Source organism: Petaurus breviceps, unplaced genomic scaffold, assembly GCF_028583685.1.
Source record: "Petaurus breviceps papuanus isolate PSGF00001 unplaced genomic scaffold, PetGlider_PUasm1.0 91041, whole genome shotgun sequence".
Lineage (NCBI taxonomy): Eukaryota > Metazoa > Chordata > Mammalia > Diprotodontia > Petauridae > Petaurus > Petaurus breviceps.
The window spans coordinates 12,770,616-12,792,530 of NW_027187400.1; the positions used below are offsets into that span (position 1 = coordinate 12,770,616).

The 21,915-nt window shown below is 40.4% G+C and overlaps 1 protein-coding gene across 9 annotated transcripts in view; it reads left to right on the forward strand.

Moving 5' to 3' along the window:
* HP1BP3 (heterochromatin protein 1 binding protein 3) overlaps positions 1-21,915 on the forward strand; it is a 483,172-nt gene that overhangs the window by 441,623 nt on the left and 19,634 nt on the right. For 2 of the 9 annotated variants that reach the window (XM_069078493.1, XM_069078501.1), the window contains exons 1-5: positions 9,315-9,446; positions 15,270-15,467; positions 15,911-16,007; positions 19,859-20,009; positions 21,364-21,523. In XM_069078493.1, the coding sequence (XP_068934594.1) occupies positions 15,372-15,467; positions 15,911-16,007; positions 19,859-20,009; positions 21,364-21,523 (504 nt within the window). In that variant the 5' untranslated portion in view covers positions 9,315-9,446; positions 15,270-15,371. Of the gene's footprint in view, positions 1-9,314; positions 9,447-10,139; positions 10,194-15,269; positions 15,468-15,910; positions 16,008-19,858; positions 20,010-21,363; positions 21,524-21,915 lie in introns of those variants that run through there. The other 7 variants (XM_069078500.1, XM_069078496.1, XM_069078495.1 and 4 more) reach the window with 6 other exon arrangements.

Sequence of the window (21,915 nt, forward strand, 5' to 3'; positions counted from 1 at the left end):
CATACCCAGTAGCCACAAATACTGTCTATATCCCACAAAGGAGGAAATCACTTCTGTCTTGATACTGCCTTGCTAGTAGAGACACCCAGGTTGTGGAATAAGTAAAGGGAACTGTGAGTGAGAATTTCAAGTGACAGGAGGCAAGATCTTTCCAAATGAGTAGGGAATACACTTGGCTACTTTGAAGAGGAAAGCTACCCCTTCTGAGCTGTCTGGATTTTCAGACCATCTAATATAGTACTTACTCTGCATGGCCTAAGAAGGCAACACTGAGACCTGCATGTGGTAGTTACAAGAACATGCTTTGATTCAGCATAAGGAGAAAGCAGAGCTATCCAAAAAAGAAAGGAGCTGCTTTCTGAAATGGGGCTGTATTCCATCTCACTAGAGGTCTTCAAACACGGACTTGTAAGGAGATAGGGCAAAAAGGAAATTCATGCTTCACGTAGGGAGGTGTAAAGTAGATTGCCTCCAATGTCCAGTCCAACGTTTAAGCTTCTATGACTTCAGTCCCTGGTCATGTGAAGTAGCTTAACTCCAGAGAGGCCCAGCTTACAGCCTTCTATAGGTTCTTGGGTTTAAAGGCTACAAATTTTTCCCTTATCCATTTTCTCATGTTATAAGAAGTAGAAAGGTAGCGTAAAATCTCTCCTTTCCTTCCATTATAATTCCTGAACTAGGGTACAGTGCAAAATTCTGCAAAAGACTATTCTGCTTACAAATTGTACCCAGCTGACTGGACACATACAGCAGGAAGCAGTGTAGGATGGTGGAAGAGCACTTGATTGGCAGCTCCAGTGTCATCACTAGCTAATTATATGGTTTGGTCCAGTCTGGACCTTTGTTTTTTCATCTATAAAGTGAAGGAGTTGAACTGAGTGCTTTCTGAGGGCCTTCCTGAGCTAAAATTCTATGAGCCTATGATGATCAAAAGGGGCTTTCTTAAAACTGACTTCTTTGTTTTGCCTGATCTGTTGGTAACCAAGTCTAATTGATAATGATGGATGATCTAGCTTGCCAAAATTCATAAGGACAGGTGTTGATAGTTAATAACTGCCTATCAAGCTTGACAAGAAGGATAGTTAGAGTGACTGAATATTTTAAAGCCGTCCCCTCACTGAGTCACTCTCTACTTCCAGTGATTTGCTATCTGGCCTTCTGTTTTTGTCAGCACGTTTAAAATAACAAGGCACTCCCTTCAGGAAACTCTTTGGAACTCTAGTTAGGCTAAAGCGGAGACAGACAATTCAGCTATAAATTTCATATACCTGTCATTGGTCCTGTGAAGTTATTTTGGCATTTGGACTTGTGGTTGCCCCCAACCCAAATGCAGGTGGCAGTACACAGAACGAACAGTACTCTGTATTTACTCTGTGTTTTGTCTAGCCCTATGTTTTGGAATGCTGTTTAAAATGCTGCTCTTCTGAAGGAAGGGGCCTATTAGAGTGGCAGCGCAGCTCCCACCATCTAAAAACGGTGATAGGTCAGGGTGAAATGGAATTTTATTACAGAGACAGGAGGCAGTAATAGATTCAAATCAATGACCCCTTCCTTTACTTTCCCTATAAGTTTCCTGAAATCTGAATTTACATTAAAGAAATTCTCACATATGCTCTGCACTAAGGAATGGTGCCAAAGTGAAAACAGGAATACCTCACACCATTTTTTAACCTGACTTTTCTCCCTTTCCCAAGCCTCACAGACCCCATTTGGGGACAGTCCCCATTTGAGAAAAAAACAACCAGACAAAAAAACTCTTAACCACTTCTGTGACTTTTTTTTTGTCACTGGAATACAATGCCTATTACTGTGAGCCAATTTTATTTGAACCTGAATCTTACCCTACATTTGTATTTCTCTTGAATAGAGTATTCATAATTACAAGGAAATTATAGATTTGATGTCCATACTCCTTCAGCATCATCCCTTTCTGATTCAGTTTTTGTAGAGAAGCAGAATGTAATGGACAGCTGACATTTAGAGAGTGGGGGATTTCAGCTTTGAGACTGTGGGATAGCTCCCAACAAAACTGTGATTTTGCTAAATTAGTTCCTCTCCTTAGGCAGTTGCTTAGTGTCATTGGAAAGTGACACACTCCCCCATATTTTAGCCAGAAAGAGGTAAGCGTTTTGCCCCTCTGAAGAAATAATAAACCACAAAAAAAAATTTGATATGCATTTTCTGCCATCATTAGCTAACTTTGAACCCTTTAATTAAGCAGGCATCATCTATCCATAACTAATTTCAGTCCTGTTGTACTAGACAAGTTGCCAATTAAGACGCTATCCTAGGATTCCCTTGCTTAGTAAATTGGATTTAGTCCCACAGTGGAGAAATAATTTCTGTGCCAGGCTGTGCCATTCTATTATTCACCCACTCTTGGTTTCCTGAGGGCAGGGACCCTCTCATTTCATTTTTGTATCCCTGGTGCTGACAGAGGCAATGTGAAATCAAAGAACAGTTCATGTTTCTATTGCACTTTATAGTTTGGAAAGTAACAGTTCTTTTAAGTTAGGGAATGCAAGAATATTATTTCCATTTTAGAGTTGAGAAAACGGGCCCAGAGAAGCAACGGGTGACCTTAAGAAAGTCAAAATAGCTAGTTTGAATTGCTTGGAAGAGCACAGGTTTTCTGATGGAGTCCAGTGCTCTTTCCATTACACCACTATTAGTCAAAGGAGCCAGTTACATCAGACAGTATTATGAAACTATGTGTGGGGACTGCACCTGTGGTTTCACTGCCATAGGAAACTTCCTTTTGAGTTTGACACCACCTCTGCAACAGGGATAGTGACTTGCCCAGGAATACATAGCCATTTAGAAGATGGATTAGAGCCTCAGTAGCCTTGACCTGGCCAGCTCTCTACCCACTACTCCAGCACTGCCTCTTGTGAAGGTTTTAATGCCTCCAAGTTTAGTTATTTCAGAGTGTTACTCTTAAAACCGTGGCTCTCTATCGTAAGACTTTGAAAGATCTCCAGACTTTTAAAGCAAATTGTTTTCTAATTTTCACTTTTTTTAAAGGACTCCCTTCTCTGTCTTACTGAACATTGACCACTGATCTTTAGCCATATTCACTAAGCCCAACTTTTTATAAATCATTTTTTAAATCAAATCCAAATTTAAATTTAAATTAAAATCCAAGTAGTTCTTGTTAACTGAAAAAAAAATCACAATTTGGATTTTGTTTTTTTCTTCTAGTAGTAGTGTTAGAATAATATTCTTAAGAATTCTATGTATATGTATGTGTGTATTACATGTATGTTTGTATGTATGTATGTATAGTCATCATTAGTGACATCTGAACAGTGGAGGGAGAAGGTCCTGCCCCATAGAGAGAAAGCTTCTTACCAACTGTCTGACCCTGAACCTCTCCTTGTGGCTTTGTTTTCTCAACCTTTTCCTGGCTTCCACCAACAGAGAAAAGTCCCTGGTATGGCCAGAAAGTAGGGATGGAAAGATGAGGGTGGGAGGTGGGGAGGAGAGAAGAAACATCAAGTAAGTTGAAATTGCATATTTAAAACAAAAAAGGAGATTTGAAGTCTTTGTAGATCTGGCAAGTAGTGAAAATGTCATTTCATGGTATTCCTCATGTTTAAACATGAAAAGGGGGATGGGGAGCCCAACCCTACAAAATACACATAATATGATGGGATAGCAGGCTTATCTTGAATGAAAATCATGTTGTCCTGTTCCCTCAAAATACAACTTGAGCCATATATAAGGAAGTAGCCTCTTTTCCTAAGTAGGGAATTGTTAAATTCCCTAAGTGTTGCTCTTCCTTTAGGCAGCTCCTAAGTATTAGACTTCCATTGGGTCAAGCTGTAGATTAGTTACCCAAACTTCGACCCAATGGAAGTCATGCCAAAAGACTGGAAATTAACTAATGTTTAAATTTCTTCTATGAACGAACTAAGCTTTTGGCACCATTGGTGGGGGGCGTAGAGGGGGGAAGGGGATTGAGCTAGAAAGTTTCTGATCTCCACTAAACTTTGAGCTACTAGTCTTTTAGAATGAGTCCCAGGCAGAATGGAATGATTCAGTACTATTAGAACCATCCCTACTCGTAAATCAATGTGAAACCTGCAGTATTTACCAGGAAAAATTTTAAATTGTTGCTTAGAGACTAGCTAAGGGCTTAGTTGATACGTACATAACTGTAAACTACATAAACTTAGGTGCATTATTAAATCATATCAAGGATCTGTTGTACTCTTGGTAATAAGCTATTAATTCCTTGCTATCTTAAGTCAATGCTACATAAAAACTTAATATTGGCTACAAATTGGTCTAGGCAGGCCCAAATGGGAAGGGAGTCAATCATGGATATTACTGGAGGGATGAAAGCTCCTGACCTAATCAAGCCCCTTGTGATTTTGCTATGGAATCCTAATTCTAGTCATATAGTGCTAAAAAAAAAAATGAAAAAATTTTAATTTCCATATTCTGTAAATGGGAAGGAAAAACACAGCAAATCTAATCAGAGTATTGGTAACTGTTCTCTGTAACAATAACAAAAATATTTTCTTTAAAGCTCCATAATTACACCAGTTGCACTATGAGAGTAATCAACACCACTGTGCTTGATAATTTAAGATAATTTACTTCAACTCTGGAAATGCAATATATTAGAGTTCTAGTCTCATCCATGCTTGGACTCTGTCTAGAATTTCCACCTCTTGCCTCTGAGTCTCATTCCTTATGTAGAGTCCCACACAATCTTGAAGTTTTTTCTTTCCTTTCTCAGAAAAAAAAAAAAAAGCTTCATTTTGGTTTTAACTGTCACAACTACCATTTAGCTTCAGCAAAAAATAACCAAAAACAAAAACAAAACCAAAAGCCCCAGACAGGTGGACTGACTAGTTTTAGCCAATGTGGCACCATGACCGAATCTGGAATCTGCTGAGCCCATGCTATGCCAGAGTCTGAAGAGAAAGTAGGCTATAACAAGCGACTTGGCAATCTGATGGTAAGTATCCTAATTGCTGAAAACTGGAGATAAACTTGGCAATATAGGTAGCATTCTTAACACTTGTCTTCATGATATGCAAACTACTAACCTACCTTAATGTTTCTTGTTACACCAGATATACTCTTCAGCAGGCAAACAGAAAAATTGCGGATTCTTACAAATTTCACTCATATATACAAATACATATAAACAGATACACCTTTCTTTGTACCAATAAACTAATTCATGCTGAGATATTATCCAGAATTAATGAGGTTCTCTGTCCCAGGAGTATTTGCATTTTAAGAATCATGGGGTGGAGGTCATAAGAGTCCTTCCCCTCATTTTACAGAGGAGGAAATTGAGGTCCAGAGAGGTGAGGGGACTTGCTATATAACCAGTGTCGTAAAACTGCTCAGTGTCTGAGTCTGGGTTTCAATCGTGTTTTCTTGAGTCCTGGTTGAGTTGTCAATTGAACCACATGTAACATTGCTCAATCCGGAGTAGCGAATCTCCCAAACGGTACCATTTTGGGCATTCATACACTGGGGAAGGTTCTGTTTGCCCAGAGTTTTTATGCCAATATCATATTCCAAACGTCAGGTATGCCCTATTCTTTGTGGTGACTTCAGGGAGTATCTAAGCACAGGAGCAAGAGATCCGAGAACCTCAACATGGAGAGAGGGATAGAACCTTTGTTAGCATTGCTCCAAGGAAGCCAATGAGAAGACTGCAGAAACCTTATCCCCGAGGCCCTTTGAGAGCAGCTAAGTGTAGAAAATTAAAACTAGTCAGATGTTACACCTGGCAAAGTTAAAATGCCTAAGCCAAGACATTTAAAAAAAAATTAACCAATATTCAGTTTAATTTAACTTCTATCCCAGTCACAGCAAGTGGTCGCCTCAGTATGTGGTTTTAATGTTGAGGGGGGAAAGTGAGAACATTGTCACAAAAGTTTATTGAAATTTGGCACAAGGGGAGAGTACTTAAATCAGATGAGGATGCCTTCCTAGTCGTACTAGCTAAGGGAGGTGGTTCTGTCAGTTGACATCAAGATTACTCTCTTCTGTTACAACAAAACACAATGACTGGTTTAGAGCACAAAGGGAAGCTGTGTGAAAGAATACAAATGCAATTGGTAGGCAGAAGAGGAGAAGAAAAAGGCTTTTCAAAGACATCTCCAGTGATTTTGCTTTCAAAGTCACTGAGTAAGTATGGCCTTGCCATACTGGGAGCCCTTATGACCACCACTGCCACTACCACCCCATCTTTGATAATCTGAAAGTTCTGCTGAATAGCACCTAGTGCTGCTAGCTTCCTTTAGACTAGTGTTGCAGGGAGCTTAAAGTACTTGCCACAGAAGACAGTACTGTAGACTAGGGGCAGGCCTTCAGTGGGAAGGCAAAGGGGTCTTCATAAGGCTGCTTTTCTCTGTCACTTTTCCTCATGTTACAATAACACTTGAGATGAAGGGCAGCAAGTTGGCTCAGTGGATAGAGCACTGGGCCTAGAATCAGGAAGACCTGAATTCAAATTTGACCTCAGTTGTTAGCTGTGTGTCCCTGGGCAAGGTACTCAACCTCATTTGTCTTAGTTCCTCATCTGTAAAATTGGGACACACTGGAGGAGGAAATGATGAACCACTCCAGTATCTTTGCCAATAAAAGCCCATGTTCACAGGGTTTCAAAGAGTCAGACACAACTGTCTGACAACAAATATCCCCTGATTGAATTCCAGAGGAGAAAGTACAATAAGCAAGGTCTAGGATTTATGTTGAAAAACAGTCTCCCAGCAGGAGGTGGTCATAGGACCAGATGGCAACAGCTAGGGGAAAGGCCTTTTTCTTAGTACTTTAATAGTCCATATTAACAGTTTGGAGAGGAGGTTCTTTTCCCCTTCCCTTTTGCTTATCTTTAGGTTTGCTTAATAATGGAAGGAGTTTGAGGCTAAAGAATTTCCTCCTCTGGCTCTTGAACTATGAAATTTTGAAATGTTGCTGTTTCAAGCCTTTGGTCATTTAAGGTTAATTATAATGCAGGCCACAAAGACTATTACTGCATGTTTTCTGAGCACCTTTCACCGAACGAACAGTCCTGGACTCGAAGCAGGGGCCTGATACATTGTTTTGTTAAACTCAAAGGTGACTCATTTCAGACTAATACAGGAAAATTATAAAATCATGCTCATGATTTTCTCACCAGCTCTCAGAACTGTCTCTAAGGCACTAGGCTGTAAAGATAAAAGGGACTCTAGGAATAATCTAAATCAGGAGCCTTGTCCCATTCCACAAACGAGGAAACAAGTCCTGAGAAGTTGTGACTTTCCCCAAACAACACAGGTAACAAATACGAACTTAGTACTTCCTAAATCTATGTATCTAGTATTCTTTCCGACAGTAGTGAGTATACTTCTTCCCTTTGTGCTCATCCCAGCTCTCTTGCAGCATGGGCTTGGTTTTTATGTTAATGGCTTTCCTCTCTCCCAAAGATAGTTTAAGAAATGGATTCTTGTGCTTCATAAACATTCAGATGAATTTGGCAGTCTTCAGAAATAGCAGAATTAAGCTTCCCTAATTTGTAAGAAAAATTCCAAAGATGAATTAGAACATTAAGGGCTTTCAGCAAGAACAACACTAGATAAAGCTGATTATTATTACAACAGGAATATGCCATCTTCTGTTTAATTTACTACTTAATACAGAGGGTGAGACACAGGTGATCCTGCCTTGTCAGAGTTTTATAAGGCAAGTCTGTCTTCCATAGACCATGGAGGACTTGCACATTGCAAAATTATACTAAAGTATCCTATTCACGATGCCAGTTACCTTCTTTGGGCTCGTGTCCTCATCCGTAAAATAAAATTACCTTTTAAGTCATTTAAACTGTGTTTTTAAGCATGGATAATAATTGCTTAAATGAAGGGCAAGAAAAGGAAGATCTACATTGCCATGAGGAGGTTGCTTATGTATTTAATGTAGCTGAAACCCTGAATCATGAAACCTGGGTTCTGTTACAGGCTCTGCTATGACCTGTTTGACCTTGGAGAAGCTTCTATTTCCTCTCGGGGCCCTGATTTGCCCATCTGTAAAATCTGAGGATTGGAATAAATCCACGTCTGAGCTCCTTTACCATCTCTTACATTCAATAAATGTGTTTCTAATTTCAGAGGGTATATCTCTAGTCCTTCCCATTCATCATTTTAGTCCCTATATTATTACCTTTCCCTCGACCCCAAAAAAGAAAAGGGACACGGGGACTAAATTACTAATGTATATACTATCTAGACCGGCCAAATTGAGTTAAATGCCCTACACTTCGAATCCCTGTACCGACACAACGTACACTCCCTGTATAGCCCTGACATACCTAGACCCCGTGAAAATGGGATGCTACAATAGCACAGCCCCCGTGGATTGGATCGCAGCACCTCCTGCAAACGCAGAGGCTGAAGGCTCCGTAACTATGAAAAGTTTTTTTTTTCATTTCTTCCACTAAGCAGACTTGTTGAGTCCCTGCTAAATAACGATAGGAGATCGATTTCAAGTATGCAGATATGGTTTTTAAAGGACGGGCATCGGTCAGCATGGAATATTTGGGGCGCTTTTGCAAGGATCTCGGTAGTAAAATGTTGATGCGCTAGGAGAGGCCGAGCCCAGGGAGTTGGCCTCGGCGGGCACAGCCACGGTGGGGGAAGGGCGCACTGGGCAGCTATTTGTTTTCCCAATAAATGCCCCCTTTGATTCCGGCAAATTTCATTTTCCTGGGCACACGCACGGTATTTTGTGACAAGTGGAAGGGCGTGATTTGTAAATCATGCGGGGTGCACACAAACGCTTTGTTAGGGCTCGGGGTACTGAGGCAAAGTTAGGGTGCACATCGACCCTGCCTTAAATCACTATTGTCTCCAGATCCTCGGGCCCAGAAGCTGCTGCGGGAAGTTGGAAAGTGCGTGGCTGGAGGGCAGTGAGGGAGGAGGCACCCGGCAGGGACACTGCTGGGGAAGTCGAGTCACAGGAGAGGCTGTTGCGGGGGGCGGGGGGGCGCCCTGCAGAGCCGACCCTCCCGCCGCGGCCGCGCCCAGGCCTCAGCCCCGGCCCCCAGGCGCTCGAGCCCGGCCCCCGCCGCGCCGACTCCCGAGGGAAGCGGACGCCAAGAAGCCTGCGGGCTCGTCCGCTCCGCCGCGGGGGAGGGCGCGCGCTCCCCAAGCTCGGCCGGTAGCCCGCGGCCACGCCGGCAGGGGGCGGGCGTCCCCTTCGGGCTTCGGGGAGTGCGCGGCGGGGGAGGCGGCGGCGCGCGGCCGTTGGCGGGCGCGAGGGGGGAAGCGGGCGCGCGCGCGGGGCCGCGGGCAGGGGGGCGGGGCTGCAGAGCGAAGCGGCGGGGCCAGGCGGACGGACGGACCCACGGAAGGCAGCCAGCGGCGGCGAGCAGCGGGCGGGGAGCGGAGCGGACAGGCCGCGGGAAGACGTGGGCACCTGGAAGGGGGGAGAGCGCAGAGGTAACGCAGGCCACAGCCTTGACGGGACAGAAGGGGAGGCCGCGGTGGGATTCCGCGGGGCCCCAGAGCTCCCGGGGCCGAGGCCGCTGCCGCCGCCCCTCCTTGAGGCGAGGCGAGGCAAGGCGAGGGGGGCGGGGCCGGGCCGACGCGAGTGGGCCGAGGGGGGTCACCCTCGGGAGGGAGAGGGGGGGGGGGGGCGCCAAGCGCCTTTTGTTTGCTGTTCCCCCAAACCGCCCCCCCCCTTTTTTCCCACCAGCCCCTCGCGCCGGCGCATCCTTCTGGGCCCGCTAGCGCGCGCGCGTTCCCGCTTCTGTTTTGTTTGCAGTCGCGGGGGAGGGGGTGAAATGGTGAGGGTGGGGGGAGCGGGATGTTCCTCCTAGGACTGGTCCCTCTGGGGCCTTTCTGCGCCTGCGCGGCCTCTTCCTGCCCCGCGTTGATTGGCCGACGCAGTCCCCGTTGGCCCGTCAGGAGCTGCGCATTCTCCGAATGCCGAAACTTAGGGCCTGCCTTTCTTCCTCGCACACACAGGCCCCCTTCTCATCTTCCTTTCTTCTTGCACAACCCGGTCTACCATCCCCACCCGCATACTTAGAGCCCCGTCTTTTGAACTGAAAAAGATTCGGGAGGCGGTGATTGGCTGCGGCGCGCGCGATGGGCCCGGCCCTCCCGCCGGGCTCCGCCCCCCGCCGCCATTACGGAGCCGGCTGCGCTGGGGGCGAGGCCGAGGCCCGGGGCTCGCTTGGCTCGGTGAGTGTAGGCAGCCGGCTCGTTGGCCTCCGCTGTCCGGCCCCGGGCAGCAGCGAGCGGAGCGGCGGTTCCCCTCCCCCCCCAGGCCCTTGGATGGCCTCCCGTGAGCTGGGGCTTCCTCCCGCCTCGGCCCTCTCCCCGGGACTTAGCGGCCTGCAGCTCCAGGGCGCCCCGGCGGGGCCTGAGGCAGGCCTGGGACCCCTCTCCCGTGTTCTCCTGGTCACGCCCCCCCCCCGCCCCCGGGCCGGGGGGAGGTTTAGGGTTTTTTTTTCAAGGGGGGGGGGGGGGGGTGCGCTCTGGAGCGGGTTGCCCGGGTCAGTGCAGAATCTGAGGGGCGTTCATAGAGGGACCTTGCACACCAGGGAGGTCCCACCGCTCCTGAAGCCCCCGATCCGAACCCATCCCCCCCCAGCTTTCATTCGCCCAAAATAAAGAAGCGACCAAACTGCCATTATGCTCAGTCTTAATCTTAGGGGTTTTTTTCCTGTGGTCCACCGGTCTCCAAATCACCTGCTGCTCCGATTTGGGGAGAGTGCTGTGGAGGTGATTGAGAGTGCTGTCCCGGTCAAACAGCTGACAAAACTGGGTCGTGAGAATTCGAGAGTAGAGAGTTTAATGTACTAAATACCTGCCTGCGAGCTGGGAGAAGCTAGGTTCGACCAGCTTTCCCTGGGTCTTCGTTTTCTCTTCTGTGAAGAAGAGGGTTGAACTTTATGATAGCCTCTTGAGAATTTTCTAGCTCTAGAATCTTATATTAATTTCCAAGTTATCCTGGGCCTCTTTTAGAAACAAGTCTTGGCATTCATCTGTGTCTGCTGTAACCACGAGGGCAGAAGTAGTTCAGTAAAACTTTTACCTACATGAAGGTAGTTAAGTTTTATGGGATCCCAGAACTCAGTCACTTTAGAAACTAGATATAAATGGTTTCCATTCACTTAATACTATTTTACAGTTATTGTGATTTAATTTTTTGTCTATGTGACTTTAACCAGCTGCTGTCTTTAAAAAATACAGCATAGTGTTTTAAAGCATTTTAAGTTGGCTTTTTAAAAATTAATAAATTGGAAAAAATCTCGTTCTGCATATGTGTGAAAATCCTGACAAGCTTACACGTGGCATGTGTGTCATACTAAGATTTTGTATCCCCATGCACCCTTGCTGTCCTTGAGACAGACACACTAAGTACATTAGTCCTTAGTCAGAATATGAAAGTGGACAGGAAGAATCCCCCCATGTTTGCCTGGCAACCTATGTACATTACCAGATATTGCATACCTTTTGTGCTGAATTAGGCTATCAGTGCTTTATATAAATTTATACATACATACAATGGTAATACACTGAAGCAGTGATTGCTAGGTTCTTATGCTTTGGGTATTTTCGGTTGAAAGGAACTAAATTGAATGGTACATATCAATTTTTTGCTTCTTTAATATCTTTTTTATTTACTATGTTAAATAACCTAAGTTTTCTCAGAGAAAAATCAAGTCCTTCTTTAGTTCTGATTTTGTTGACTTCCTCAAGAGTCATAAACTACCGACTTTAACTAAAGTGGCTTGTATTCTGAGAGACTAAAGATTAGGTGGGTTTTGTTAGCTTTGTTAATTGAAGACTTGTAAAAGAAGTTGACTCCATTCTTCTTTCTCTCTCCTCCCCCACCCCTGCTGAGGTACACTAACTAGCCTCTAGTAAAACTTGTATCTGTCACTCTGAGATCAATGTGTATTCAGTCTTTTGCCTTGCTAATGTTTCCTTCTGTAGTGTTAAGATTTTTCAGTTTCTCCCTCAGAAAAAGACTCTAAGCTGAAGTTTTAAATACCTTTACAATAATATCCATTGGGAAACATTTTTTAAATATTGTATCCCCAAAAGCTTTGTTGTTTTTATTTTTCAGGTTTTGAGCATACAGAATGCAGTATTAGATGATTCCAGATTTTGTTGTGATTTTCTTTTTCTGAGAAACTTATTTAGTAGCTGGAAAGAAAAGGGTGTGTGTGTGTGTGTGTGTGTGTGTTTTATTTTATCATAATTATCACAATTCTGCAGGTACTTTCAGAAGGGTACAGAATTTTTCTTTTGATACATGTGAATCCTTAGAAAATAATTTTGTTGCAATAGCTATACAATTTTACAAATATGTTTTCTTTTGTGGGGGTGGGGTTACACTTCCAGAAACACTCTAGAGCAGAGGTGTCAAACTCACCGAAGTCTTCTATAAGTTCCCCACAATTCCCCAGTGAGGCCAGAATCAGATCAAAATATAATTGGGAAATGCTTAACAAAATAAATAAAAGTACAGTACTACATGAATAATGTTAATTTGTGCTTCCCTAAATCAGTACATAGTCTGTAGGGATCTGTTTCTATTTGAGTTTGATACCACTGGTCTGTAGTATCCTCCTCATACTTCTAAAGTGAAAGTCTTACCTTCTCTTTATCTGGAACCGAATGTTTGTAGTGGAATGAGTCTCTCATAAGGTGTCAGGCAATTAACAAGCCTTTATTAAGTGCTGACTCTGCCTCTGGCACTTAAGAAGCCCTGGGGATACAAATAAGGAAGTGGAGGGAAGCAAAAACAATCCTGGGCCTTTACAGAGTTTATATTTTAACAAATGAGGTAATGCATATATAAATCGCTGAAAAGGAAAGCATCCCAGGTACCAAGATTGATGGCATGTAGAAAAAGACCCCAAAACCCTACAAGTAGGCCAGTGTAGCCAGTTTGTAATATACATGGATGGGGTAGCAAAGTATAAGACTGGAAAGGTAGTTAGGAAGGGTTTTCGTTATGAAGGACTTTGCAGCTCAGTTGGACAGCGAATAAAGTAAGGAAGGTCTGAATTCAAATTCTATCTCAAATTTCATCTCTTAACAGCTATTTCATCCCAGCCAAGTCACTTAACTTCTGTTTGCCTCAGTTTCCTGAACTGTAAAATGTGGATAGCACCTACCTTACACAGTTGTTGTAGGCACTTAATAAATACTCTCTCCCCACCCCCTTCAGTACTAAACAGAAGACTGTATTTTATCCTACAGGTAACAGGGAACCACCAGAATTTAGTGGGGGTGAGAGTTTGTTTTAGCTCTAGTGCTTAGAAGCTGCTCATCTGTCAACTTTTCATTATTTTTTTAATCCATTGAGTTTAAGAATGACTAATCACTCTAGGACTTGCTTAATTACTAAAAAATAAAATAGTTTTAGGAATGCTGACATTGAGTTAAAAAATAAAAACATACCTTAACTGTAGCATTTGGAAAGGATTTAGACCTTGCATACTTAAAATAATTTTTTCTTTTGGACAACTGAAATCAGCATCAGTGGTAACAGATGTGATACATTTGTCAATACATATTTGTATCGATTTATAACTTTTCAGTTTGGCTAGATTTTCATGATTTAAAATCTCCCTCCTTAAATTTCTTAAATGGACAGAAACAAGGGTAAAGAGGGACAGACTCATTTATGTAATCAACATGCATTCTTGTTAAGTATTGCACCTGCTATTACATTTTTAGTCACAAGATTTTTGTGTGCCCTCAACATTTATACTATTGGATTTCATACATGTTTATTTTTTAGAAAGGAAATAGGACATCCCTTGGTGTATACTAGGATTATGTGACCAAGAACTTACCTGAAAAGAACTTTTTAAAAGTACTTTACATTTCTTAAAAAGTGACCATATCTTGAGAATACATCCTCTTCAAATACATAGTTTTTGATAGAACACATTTTTTGATTGGGCTGCTGGGGAGAGTATAAACAGGATAGAGAGGATAGGTAGGAGCCCTGGGCCTGGAGTCAGGAAGACCTGAGTTCACATCCAGCTTCAGTTTCTTAGTACCTGTGTGTCCCTGGGCAAGTCATTTCATCCCTTAATGACTCATTTTCCTCATCTGCAAAATGGAAATAACAATAGCATTTACCTCCCAGGATTATCCCGACAATAAAATAATATTTGTGGAGCACTTTTTAAACTTTTAAAGTGCTTATATAAATGCTTGCAATCATCATCATCATTATATATCAGAAGCAAGTGTTTTGTTGCCCAGTTTACTTTTGAATTCTTTGTTTTGGATAAGACTCCAAATGATCTCAAAATTTGGTGTTTTTCTTTGCTATTTATAATGTTCTCTATGATTTTGAGTCCCAAGATTCTCCACAATTGTCCCCTTAGAATTGAAAACCTTTATATATCTAAGTAGGTGTGGTGCCAAATCTAGGAGTTTTGAAATAACTGATTCTGTCGTTTTTGCTAATTTATGCTTTTTTCCAGTGCAGAGCTACAAAAAAATAATAATAATAATAACAAGCTTATCAAAAAAAACTAAACATGTTGTAGGTAAATAGAATTTTTTGTTACAAAATATGTTACCCCAGCCACTGTTTGTCACAATTTTCAAAAATAGAGAAATAGTATTTTCTTAAAATATTTAATTGTGCTTTTTTTCCCTCTATCTTTTGATGATTTAAAAATATGAAAAGTAAATCTTTGAAACTTAGTGTAGTGCTGCTCTTTTAAAGCCTAGCTTTGCTTCCCAGGTCTGTAGAATCTCCCTGTGATGCAATATTATGTGCCACCACCATTCTCCTGAGTACAGTGTGGATTTCCCTTTAAAGGAGAAGAAAATTGCTTCTCTAACTGTAAGATAGTAGTGTAGAGTTTAGATTCTCCATGACTGTTCCCTTTAGACTAAAAGCCTTCTCTCTTTTCTCTGGAAAGGTACACTCCTTATAATTTTATGCTTTCTTCTTTAAATTCATAGATGAAAGTAAATTTAATTCTTTATAAGTTTTTACCTGGCCTTTTCTCCTCTGTTCATCTGGAAGGCTTAATACTGAACAGGCTCCTGCTTTGGCTTCTGCATTTGTCTTAGTTGCTGCTTTAAATAGTTTTATATTTTGTTAGCTATTTTATCATATTTTTAAGACAACCAAGTCATTTCCCATTTAAATATATATATTCATATATATATATATAGCTATATTTTTCCTTTGGGTTTAAAATAAGTTTAGACTTTTTAGTTTAGTTTTGTTTTTGTTAACCTTCACACCAGGTCTTTTCTGTACTTTAGGTTGACTCCTCACTGCACTGTGAAACCATTAGGAAAAATCCTTGTGGTTAAAAGCTGAGGCTTCAGAGTGTAACCTGCACTTGGGCCTAGAAATTAATTTAAATGGCGACTGATACGTCTGAAGCTGAACTCGTCCATCCTAAGGCACTCCCACTCAGAGTAGGAGCTCAGCTGATCCACGCGGACAAGTTAGGTGAGGTAGGGGCTGGCCCGTTCTTGAAGCTCGCCCTTGGATCCATCCCTGACTTCCAGCCCTGCCAGGGGCTAAGTGGTGGTGAATTCTCCCTCCCCTACTTTTAGGAGCCTGGGTTGAGTCTGACAAAACCAGAGGTGCACAGGTATCCTTTTCATCTCCCACTCTTCTAAAAATTCCGGAAATTCTTTGAAGTTTATTCCAAATAAAACATAATTAATTTTGGTTGCCACTTTAAATATGAACATAAAAAGCTTGAGATGTATTTCTTTAAAAAAAAAAATCAGTCACCTTCACAGAAGTTACCCTGGAGTCAGCTTGAAGATTTCTCCAGCATCTTCTGACACCCAACTAGATCCCCTTAAAAATACCAAATAAAATATAAAATTTAATTCAGTAACATTGTCATAGTCATTTGATTTGGCTATCTCTGAATTTGTCTTGGAAGGTTGAAGATAACACCATGCCTATTCGTCGGGCTGTGAATTCTACCCGGGAAACTCCTCCCAAAAGCAAACTAGCTGAAGGTGAGGAGGAGAAACCAGGTAAATTGAAGCAGTGGTGGATATTGTTCTATTCAAATGTTGTTGTTTTATTGTGCTGTGGACTGTTGTGAATGTTTTAAAATTAAACCCAAAGTAGAATGTCATTTAAAAATAAGAAGTAAAAGGTTAACTGTAAAATGAGGAGGCTGTACTAGATGATTTTTAAAATCTCTTTCCAAGTATAGACACAAATCATGAGAATTCTATTCACAGACTTTGTGGGCAGGGTACATTTTTAAGTCTTGGCTGTGTGAAAGAGTAGAAATTCCTAGACTGTTTGAATAACATAAATAAAATCATCGACAAGTAGACCATTGGAAGAATTCTCAGCTTTAGATTCTTTTCAGATACAAAAATTTTTAATTTCAACACATTCTCTTTCCCTATTAGGAATGGGATATATATGAATTGCTTTTATTGTTTTAAAATCTCACAGTACCCCCACCTTGAGATATTTAAAGGAATTCTGCATTTTCACAAAATAAGAATTAGATTTGGCTAGCTTAGACTGATTTTACAATTAGTTTTAGTTTTCTGTGTGTATACCAGCTGTCAAGGGAGAGAAACCCCAAATGCAAACTTGGTGGCAAAGGATAATCAGCTTAGTTATTATATTAGGGGAAACTGGTATATTAATTCATGTTAATATTCTCCTTTATTCTTTTGTATGCAAGGCTAATTGTTTAGGGATTAATGCCCTGGCTAGTCCTTTCTAAGTAAAAATATCGCCTGGCTCAGTATACAGTTTTTTCTTCTGCTAGCTTTATTCAAACAAGACACAGCTCATTTCAACAAACATTTATTGGGGGCTTCTAAACAGGATACAAAACCAAAACCATCCCTATCTTTAAGGGATGTACATGGATTACAACCTGAGTACACAGGTAAGTAAATGTGTGGCATATATTTCAACAGTTAGCTCTGGAAAGAAGTTAAAAAGCAGTATTTGAGTATGCTACTTGTTATGCAGGATTATAATAAATGATTTCATGATTAAACACAAGAAGACAGAGGAAAGATCTCAGTCATTTAGTAGTAGAGTAAAATCACAATGCAATGCTCCATACCACTGGTTCAGTTGCAATTCAGGTCAAATTGTGTCCCCCATTTATGATCCAATGTATATGCATCTCAATATATCTCTTAGCATAACATGACGGTGCCTATCACAGTTGATGTCTACCGCCTCCCCCTTATCATTGTTATAAAAGGGTTTTATAGTGATAGCGATATGTTGGAATTGAAATCGTATGGGGAAAATTCATGTAGGAGCCATCAAAGAATTTGATTGAAACATGCTTTAGTCTTGGGGGGGAAACAAATAATGGACATTTTTGGGTAGGTTGGAAGATTGAAGTAACACATAAGAAAGATAATACAAATCTGCCTCCCAAATGGAGAGAAGATAAACAGACCCGTAAAAAGATAAAGAAGCAGTTGTTTGTGAGTTGGATGAGTGAATTTAGTTCCGTCTCACAATTCCTATAATGGTATCCCAAAAGTCTTAGAGCTGTTTAAAGTTTCAGTGCCTTAAAACTGCACTAACACTTTTGGGACATGCTGTATCAAGATAAGCATGGACAGATCTACACGAACTGATGCAGAATGAAGAAACCAGTCAAGAAAACAATAAATACAATAACTACAGAATATAAGTGGAAAGAACAACCACCAAAAATAGAGTCAAAAGTGAATGTTACAAAACTATATAAATGGCAAGCATGACCTGAAAGATTTATAAAAAGATACTCCTACTCCAACCCTGTAGAGGTAGGAAGGTCCATAAGTATTGCATTTACAGCTTTTCTGTGTAATGATGAGCCAGATATGAAATATGGCTTTACCTGCCCTGGCCCCCTTCATTTTAAGAGAATCATAATTAATAAAGTTGATTAGCTGTTGGTTCCCAGGATAACTAGTTCAGAGAACAGTTAATCCTTTCTACTCAGACCTTAGTATTGCAGCACTTTTCTCCCTTTAAGGCTCATAACATACCTAAAATGGTACTGTGGTGTTCTATTGTGTTTCTAAGCCATTGAAAAGCATACTCTCCCCCCCCCCCCCGAAAAGATCCTCATAGTTAGACCAGTTCAACAACCAAACTTTCACAAGCAAAACTCATTTCAGGCTAATTTTTAACCACAAGGAGTCTTCTTTCTTTTTTCTTCCACATAAGTTTTTATTGCTATCTTGAGTTTTTTTGTATAACCTCAGTTTCCCCCCATACTCATCTCAATGACCCATCTCATATAAGATAAAAACAAATAAATATTCAGTATAACTTATTACTACACTGATAAAGTCTGAAATTATGTGCAATGTGCTGTACTTGAGGATCTTCCACATCTGCCAGAGGAGGGTGAGGTAAGAGTGATTTCTTATCTCTTCTGTTAGGCCATGCTTATTCTTTATAATTTTACAACATTCACTTTTAGTTTTTTAATGTTTTTTTCCATTTACATTATGGTTATTATATATATTATTTTCTAGACTCTATATCCTGTATCAGTTCATATAAATTTGACCATAATTCCCTATGTTCATCACATTAATTTCTTATAGCACAGTCACATTCTGTTACATTTATATACTACAATTTATTTAGCCATTCCCAAATCTGTGGGCCTATAGTTTGTTTATGATTCTTTGCTCACAAAAAAATGGCCACTAATAAAACTACTATAAATACTTTGTTGATAAGAATATCCATGTCCTCCTTGTGGTATAAGCCTAGTAAACAAACTGCTAACAGACTGTTTAACAGCCACATGAAAGGCTGCTTCAGATAACTAATAATAAGAGAAATATACACCAAAACAATCCTGGGAATTGGTAAAGATGACAAGAAGTGGGAGTGGTCAGTGTTGGAGGGATTATAGGAAGATAGGCACACTCATTTGTTGGTGGTGGAGCTGTGAATCAGTAAAACGATTTTGGAAGAAGCTTCCTATCCAGATGTTTCAGTCTGAGTCAGAAATCTGGAAAAACTATACAGCAGCTGCGCAGACACAAAGACAAGGTAAATGCAGACAGCCTACCCCCAAGTTTTCAGCTTGAGCCTTATGCAGTGGTAGCCTTGTGTCTGTCTCTTCTTCCTTTTCATACATAATTTCCACTTGGAGAATGTTTGATTATTACCTATTCCTTATCCTCCTCTTTGTCATTATGTTAGAGCAAACTGACTTTTACTTTTGAAATTCATTGTTATTATTGTATAACAGGAGAGAGTCTGGTGGGATGGCAAGAATGCACAAAAGTGTTCCTATCCTGCATTAAAGTTCTTTCTTGGTAACTCATTATGGAAAGAAGTGGCCCAGGGTTCTTCAAAGCTATTCCAATAGGAGAAAAACTCTTATAAGTATTGCCCAGCTAAAAGGTGACGAGTTTTTCCCCACAGTGGACTATATGTCTTATCTGAAGACCAGCCTACCTAAGTATGGGGATGTCTCATCACTAAAACAATGAACATTTGGTGATAAATTTTTTCGGACATAGCAATCATGAGGTATGGATGGATTGTAATTTAAAATAGTGAAGATGTACATAAACAAATGAAATCATAGATCTTGAAGTATCTATATACATTTTCTGTCCTTTACATAACTTGGCTGAACTAGTGCCTCTTTTGTTATGTCCATATAGAGTCCTGCCCTAGGTTTAGTGACCTGCAGAGTAAGAAATGGCCACTCTCAGGATTCATAATGTCCATTTGAGTCTGATTTCGGTATTTAATGGTTTATTGAACATTTGTTAAAAGTGATAGCTTTTTTAAAAATCAGAATTGCATTTTTTCTGTTTAGTGGCCTTATGCCTGAGGTTTCTAAATAGTCATGTAATTCTTTTAATATAAGAACCAGACATAAGTTCAGAGGAGTCTGCTTCTACTGGAGAAGAGCAAGAAAATGAAACTCCGCCTGCTACATCAAGTGAAACTGAACAGCCAAAGGAACCAGAGAAAGAGGAAAAGGGAGAAAACAAGCCTTCTGAAGAAACCAAAAAGGAGTAAGTAGTCATGTCCTCCTCTGAATCATAGTTATTGATGAACCAGATTTCTTGTAAAACGAATAGAGATACAATTATTCCATTGCAGATTTGGAGAAGAAAACTATATAACACTGCTACCATAGGTTTTGAACTTAGGTACATGTTATACTTTGAACTGATGAAGCTAATAGTTCAAATAGTTTAAAAATAATTCATATTTGACTTTAGAAAATGTTTTTAGATTTAGATTTTTTTGGATATGAGTGTGTCTTATTTTACCATTCATAAAATAATACTTCAGACAAAATAATAGCTGCATTGTAAAGATCTGATTTGGAAGAAATTTACCCATCTTTCTACTAACTTAATGTGAAGAGTGTCTCTTACCAACCAAAAGTAGAAATTGCTATTCTCTACTCACCCTCTCCCACATTACCAGTTTACACTTTCCCCTAAAAGTGGGTCTTTTTAAACAGTATTAAAATGAATAGATGGCTTTCAGATTTTGAAAGCAAGATTTGCCGTAGTTAGTCTGCTAATGATCTAATTTGGGTGACAGAGTTTTCCTGATTTTCTGTGTTTCACAAGAGAGTGGATAGCAGTAAGAAAGACTTGAAATATGATCATTTCATCCTTTCTATTCTTGACTTAACAATGTTCATTATCCCCATATTTAATAATTTTTAATAGAGGGGCAGCCAGGTAGCACAGCGAGTAAGAGCACCGGCTTCACTGGCGGGATGACCTGGGGATCGAATCCGGGCTCAGACACTTGGCACCCACCCAGAAACACCTGGCCGTGTAACCTTGAGCAAGTTACTTAACCCTGATTGCTTAAAAAAATAATAATAATTTTTATTAGAGCAAAATCCCTAGGAACTATAAATTCTGGGTTTAAATCTTTTGGGAATCCTTCACCCTTCTCCAAGTTGTCAGATAGGTATCTGAAATTGTAACCAGCCTGTATAATTATCAGAAGTCTTACTCCATGCTTATAAATATCTTAATGATACTGTACTCGCTATGGAATACAGCAGTAATCTCAAAGAATGTGCTAATGGGACTATGGGGTCAATTTCAATTTTTATTAAAATTATTCTTTGACTTGTAGATTTTTTTCTATTTGACTTACTTTCTTCTATGTCCTGGACCTGTAGGCCATTGCTAATCTGAATGATTCCTCTTCCCTGCAACAAAAACATGAACACCTTCAGGTTTATTTGTGGAACTTAATTTCTTAAAAATTATTCCTGTTATATAAATTCTTAGGTTTTAAAAAATTAAATTATCCTTGCTGCTTTCCTTTCAGAGATGACTCTCCATGTTTAAAAGTCTACCTTGCTTAATCGAGCTTCTTGTTATTATTTTAAAGTGAGAAAGATCAGACTAAAGAAAAGGAGAAGAAAGTGAAAAAAACAATCCCTTCCTGGGCTACTCTTTCTGCCAGCCAACTTGCTAGGGCACAGAAACAAACTCACATGGCTGCTTCCTCACGCCCCAAAATGGATGCAATCCTAACAGAGGCCATAAAGGCAAGTGAAAATTCATCTTAAATTTATATTCTTAACAGTCAAGTTCATATTTATATTAGTTTTGTTCATCATTTGCTTACTTTTTTTAAAAAAAGACTTTTAAGAAAAACTAAGTCTTATGTTTTACTTCTCAGCAAATATTTGAATAGTAGAGAGCCGGTGTAGTGTCTTAATACTTTTAAAAAGATAGTCATATTTGCATTTATTGAGTATTGTTAATTAAAATTTAGCTATTACCAAAAAGATATTACAGCATGTGCTTTTTTAGCTTACCTACAGAATTTCTATTTTAAGGTAATAGATGACTGAGGAGCTATAATATTTAAAAATTATGCTCACTATAGGTAGCTATTAGGATTAATAAGTTTTGTTTTTTAGGTATGTTCTTAGAT